The 5,627-nt window shown below is 35.0% G+C and overlaps 3 protein-coding genes across 3 annotated transcripts; 2 read left to right on the forward strand and 1 right to left on the reverse strand. All coding sequences in view use genetic code 12, as the record gives it.

The window, feature by feature from the left end:
- J8A68_004745 (beta-mannosyltransferase) lies at nucleotides 1-1,284 on the forward strand (the record flags this gene model as incomplete). Its single annotated transcript, XM_049408737.1, has 1 exon — nucleotides 1-1,284. A coding segment is annotated over one exon (1,284 nt), but the record flags the coding sequence as incomplete, so codon positions are not given.
- Nucleotides 1,285-3,007: 1,723 nt separating this feature from the next.
- On the forward strand, nucleotides 3,008-4,834 carry J8A68_004746 (beta-mannosyltransferase; the record flags this gene model as incomplete). Its single annotated transcript, XM_049408738.1, has 1 exon — nucleotides 3,008-4,834. One exon carries the CDS (start codon nucleotides 3,008-3,010, stop codon nucleotides 4,832-4,834), a length of 1,827 nt encoding a protein of 608 aa, XP_049261971.1.
- Nucleotides 4,835-5,333: 499 nt separating this feature from the next.
- Nucleotides 5,334-5,593, reverse strand: J8A68_004747 (DFG5; the record flags this gene model as incomplete). Its single annotated transcript, XM_049408739.1, has 1 exon — nucleotides 5,334-5,593. A coding segment is annotated over one exon (260 nt), but the record flags the coding sequence as incomplete, so codon positions are not given.
- Between the last annotated feature and the right edge of the window lie 34 nt (nucleotides 5,594-5,627).

Raw genomic sequence — 5,627 nt, forward strand, 5'->3', positions numbered from 1 at the left:
AAGTTTGCTGGGACTTCAGTTTGGTTGGAAGAATATGGTGTACATTTAATGGTCAGCAGAGTAGTGTTTTCATATACAGGAATCAGATGGGATCCACAAATTTCCTTATTGTATGCACAAGTCTACGATAAGAATTGGACCGAGTTACATGACGTTGATTTGATTATTCCGATTAAAAACCCTACTAATTTACAAAGAGAGTACAAAAGGTACACTTTCCCTAGATTCATGCCAATTCCATTCTATTACAATTCGAATTTAATGACGAAAAGATGGTATGGGCCTGAAGATGCAAGATTATTCTTAATGAAAAATGAATATAATGAGACCGAGCCAGCTTTGATCTTTAATGCATATCACAGAAAACCGGTTAAGAATTCCATTTCCAATGATGACAAATCTGCCAGTATAAATTTTCAAATGTATAGGTCAATGTTCATTGGTTTCTTGTTCCAATTTCAGCTTGGGAAAAGAAATACAGACGGGACAACAGACGAAAGATTTGATCACATACAATATAATAGAGTGGCTGAATTGAGAATCAAATCAAGGGAAAGAAAAGAAATCGAAAAGAACTGGACTCCAATTGTCGATCTTAAAGATTCTGAAAACATAAATTTGATATACGAAGCGGAACATTTAACTATTCTCAAATGTCCATTGAAGACAGTTTACAAGGGGGAAATAACCTGCGACATCAGCTTTAACCAGCTGAGGTTGTTTGGGCGAATGGGTGAAGTCAGAGGGGGAACTGAACTAATTCCAATATTAAACGAGAATGATCCAAATAAGCAAACTTGGATCGGCTTCTTGCGTGCTCATATAAATGATTGTGGGTGTGGGGCATCAATGTACAGGCCAAATTTCATTGTATTAACTAGAATCCTAGACTCATACAAGATCACTCATTTATCAAGTTCCATCTCCTTTGATATACCTGTTACAGGTTCGAAAAATTCAAGTATTGTATGTGATGAAACCGGTCCGAATGTTTTGATACCAAATGGAATTTCTATGTGGGAAGTTGAACCTAAAACTGGTGTTGATTATTTAACATTATCGTTGTCCGTTGCTGACGAGAGTAACAGTGTCTTGCATATAACAGGGATCAGTTCTCTTTTAGATGATATCCAGAAGAGACAAGATGACATCGGTTACTGGTATGATGAAGCTGCAATCAAAGATATGTTCGAATGTGTTTTGCAAACTAGTAAGGATTTTTGCAAATTGTATGGAGAAGAACAAATAAAGTTGGGGAAGAGCGACCAGGTAAATGCTTCGTAGAAGTGATAAGCGGGAGATATCGAACTCCATAGGATAGTTAGGTTATATAAGTATACAACCAGAGATAAAAATAAGACTGGTGGTCCTGCAATCTCACTTTGTTTACTTGTCTCCAAGAAGAGCCACATATGTTGGTGAGATACCTTTTGTCGTATAAATGGATCTTACTAACCTCGTAAAGTTGAGTCAAATAAATGAAATACGAATCTAAAGCGGTGTGGCAGTGGAAGCGCATGTTGAAAGTTGTAGAACAGACCGTGGGTCGAATATGAAATTAATATACTAATAGATATGTGAGACTGAACTAATTACTGAAGAGCTAAGCTGAGTTATTCTTTGATTATTAAATTGATAGTAAATTAAAAGTTGCTTAATTATGATGATGTTAAGTTAATTCTCTCATCTGTTATAAAAACCCAAAACTCAATCCCGTAGGGAAATCCGTGTCCTTAAGTATTAAAAATAATTTAATTAGTTCACACTCCTAATCTTCTATTCCAAAACATCAGGGGGTCGATGACAAACTGAGAACTCACAATTCCAATGTAAAACGAAATACCCGGATTCTTTAATTATTCTAATTGGGTAAAATCGTCTCTCCTCCGACTTTGGAGATCACACTACTTGCTGAAGTGTTTCAGGCTTGAATTAGTTAATAATGATGAACCGTAAACAAGTGCTATTACAAGAACGGAGCCAACTGAATGAACTGATGGGAATGTATGTCGGAAACTTAAATAACCATGATCTAATTTCTCCTTTATTTACCTAAAACGGAATCATACCTCTAACAACATACTTTCCAGCAGCAAAAATATAACTTGTTAATGCACAATCCTGTAAGACTATTGCACACTAAGTTATCTTACTAGTATTGATTCTAATGTGATACTTATCCAATATTATGTAATTATACAGCGCAATCTTAATACAGATAGAGATTGTGTAAAGTCACCAATTGTTTGTCCACTAAATCTAAACATATTATTTAGTTTGGATTTGTGTAATTAATCATGTTCACAATTAAGAACAATTAAAGACCAGTTGTTAAGAATATTCTCTAAGATAATCCATTCATCATTATAGAAACATAGTGTGTTGACACAGTAAAACGAATTTTGAATTCCCCTGGCCTAGTAATATATGATTGGATTATATTTGTAGATCATTCCTTGGGTAGAATATGATCGATAGAGTAGCTTTCAGTTAGTGTATTGGAAACGAGAATTTAATTTCAGAATAATTAATTACAAAATTTGTGGCGCAGTTTGGAGAATGTTTAGCAACGTGTTATAGTAAAAAATTTTTTGACAGTTTGATTGTTTAGAAAATTTCTTTGTAGTTCTTGAACAATAGAATTTAGTTTGTTTTCTTAAAATTAGTCTTCTGATATCATAAGCACGAGTTTCCATGTTCTAATTGTTGCATTGTTGTAGTACAGGTACACACATTTAATAATTTTATGTATTATTTAAGCCTTCATATTAGCAACTACTTTTCGAAGCCTTGCTTGAATAATAAATTATTTTTCAGGTGCCTCTGACGTCTCCTTATAAAATATAATATTTTATTATTTTAAGTCCTCTCTCTCAACGGAGACAACATAGCAATCAAGACCTCACGACAACTGTGCTGATACTTCCCTCTACAAATTTGCAACAGATTTTCTTCTACTTTTTCTTATAAGAATCTTCTCTTTCTTCTCAGAAATTTCTAGTTTACTATGCTCAAGTTTAGTACATTTAGGTTGAGGACTCCACCCTTACGGTTGGGTATATTAACCAGCCTAATTGTATTAGTTATTATTTTCCTGACGATTTTCCACCAAGGAAACGTTTACAACCAGCTTCCTTGGAAGGTTTCTTCTTCAGTTCCACAACTTCAAAATTCAATCATTATTTACCCAGATGGTTCAGATCACGACAACGACAAATTAAAAGAGTTTGCAGCCAACAACAAAACCACAGTTCAATACCACAAACTGTACACCAACCCATTAACTCCTGCAATTATGAACCAACAGTACACATCACACAACTTGACAATCTATAATTCACTAAGTCCTGCTAATGACTTTTGTGAAGAAATAGAAGATAATTCTCAATTTCAAATTTCACAATATCAACGATTGCTGGATAATTTCACTGAAATGGTTAAGGTATTGATTGACCAGTTAGAAAATGATGCATCTTTTAGTGGGTTGCGTGGTTTCTTCCAGGGTAAACTAGCTAATTATATCGATGAGGACTCTTTGCAGAAGCATTTCTTCAAGTTTGCTGGGACTTCAGTTTGGTTGGAAGAATATGGTGTGCATTTAATGGTCAGTAGAGTATTATTTACATATAAAGCAATCAAATGGGATCCACAAATTTCCTTATTGTATGCACAAGTCTACGATAAGAATTGGACCGAGTTACATGACGTTGATTTGATTATTCCGATTAAAAACCCTACTAATTTACAAAGAGAGTACAAAAGGTACACTTTCCCTAGATTCATGCCAATTCCATTCTATTACAATTCGAATTTAATGACGAAAAGATGGTATGGGCCTGAAGATGCAAGATTATTCTTAATGAAAAATGAATATAATGAGACCGAGCCAGCTTTGATCTTTAATGCATATCACAGAAAACCGGTTAAGAATTCCATTTCCAATGATGACAAATCTGCCAGTATAAATTTTCAAATGTATAGGTCAATGTTCATTGGTTTCTTGTTCCAATTTCAGCTTGGGAAAAGAAATACAGACGGGACAACAGACGAAAGATTTGATCACATACAATATAATAGAGTGGCTGAATTGAGAATCAAATCAAGGGAAAGAAAAGAAATCGAAAAGAACTGGACTCCAATTGTAGATCCAAAAGATACCGAAAATATAAATTTGATATATGACTGTGAAAATTTAACGATTCTTAAATGTCCATTGAAGACTGTTTACAAGGGGGAGATAATCTGCGAGATAAGCTTTAAAATACTGAGTTTGTCTGAAAAAGTCGGGAAAATCAGAGGAGGAACAGAGCTTATCCCAATAATAAACCAAAGTGACCCCAGTAAACAATCTTGGATTGGATTCTTGCGGGCTCATATAAATTATTGCGGGTGCGGGAGATCAATGTACAGGCCAAACTTCATTGTATTAACCAGAATCCGAGACTCATATAAGATCACTCATTTATCAAGTTCAATCTCCTTTGATATGCCTGTTACTGGTTGGCGAAATCCAAATATTGTCTGCGATGAAAAGGGCCCGAATGTTTTAATACCAAATGGAATTTCGATGTGGGAAATTGATCCAAAAACAGGTGTTGATTATTTAACATTATCTCTATCCGTTGCTGACGAGAATAATAATGTCTTGCATATAACAGGGATCAGTTCTCTTTTAGATGATATCGAACGCAAATCAGAGGGTACTGAATACTTTGAAGATGAAGATGCGAATCAAAGCATGTTGCAATGCGTGTTGAAAACCAGTAAGGAATTTTGTAAATTGTACGGGGATGAGCAGATGCAGTTGGGGAATATCAATATGGTAGACATTTGAGCTGAGAAATAAAATCGATATAAATTGAATTCTATAGAATAGCTATGAATAAACTAAATACCTCAAATACAGATGGGAAAGCTTGAGGATCGTGTTGGCCGTAAATTCTCCTAATTTTTTATAGCTACTACTTTTTTCAAAATATTGAGCAAACAGGCAAAGCTCTTCGATTACAATGTCTCAAAGTTAGAACTATATGCTCATTTACTACGGTTTATTAATCTGCATTATCATATGCTCGAATACACTAAAGCACTACAATCAACCGTTCTTAAACCCTCATTCCAGACAAACATGATAGTATTCACATTGAACGCGGCTGATCACAGTCATGTAGCGGCTGGAGGGGATAGTGAGAGTTACAAAGTACTGATACTTGACTTACTAATTAAATAGATAAAATCTCAACCGTTTGGTACCTCGTTGAATTGTTAGTCTAGGTAATTACATGCGTTCATATGTTAAGTTTATTTCAATATATACACAACAGTACATTCCTTTACAGAAATACTAAAAAACCTGCCATAGCGACAGGAATCGTTAAGATCAAAATTGTGACTATAGCGGCACCTACCTTATCAGCACCGATTTCAGTAACTTTGTTATGGTTCGCAGTATGGTCTACGCCCGCACCAGCCTCATAATTGGTACGATTCGAGCCTCCGGTTTTAATAGTAAGTGGAGGCTTCACTAATAAAGAGTTTATAACCTCCAAGGCAGAAGTTTGTTCACCCAACCCTTGATATCCATCCCAATGACCTAAACTCCAATCGTGGCTACAAGTAACACCATC

Source organism: Hemisphaericaspora subhashii (assembly GCF_019202705.1).
Source record: "Hemisphaericaspora subhashii strain CBS 10753 chromosome Unknown scaffold245, whole genome shotgun sequence".
NCBI lineage: Eukaryota > Fungi > Ascomycota > Pichiomycetes > Serinales > Debaryomycetaceae > Hemisphaericaspora > Hemisphaericaspora subhashii.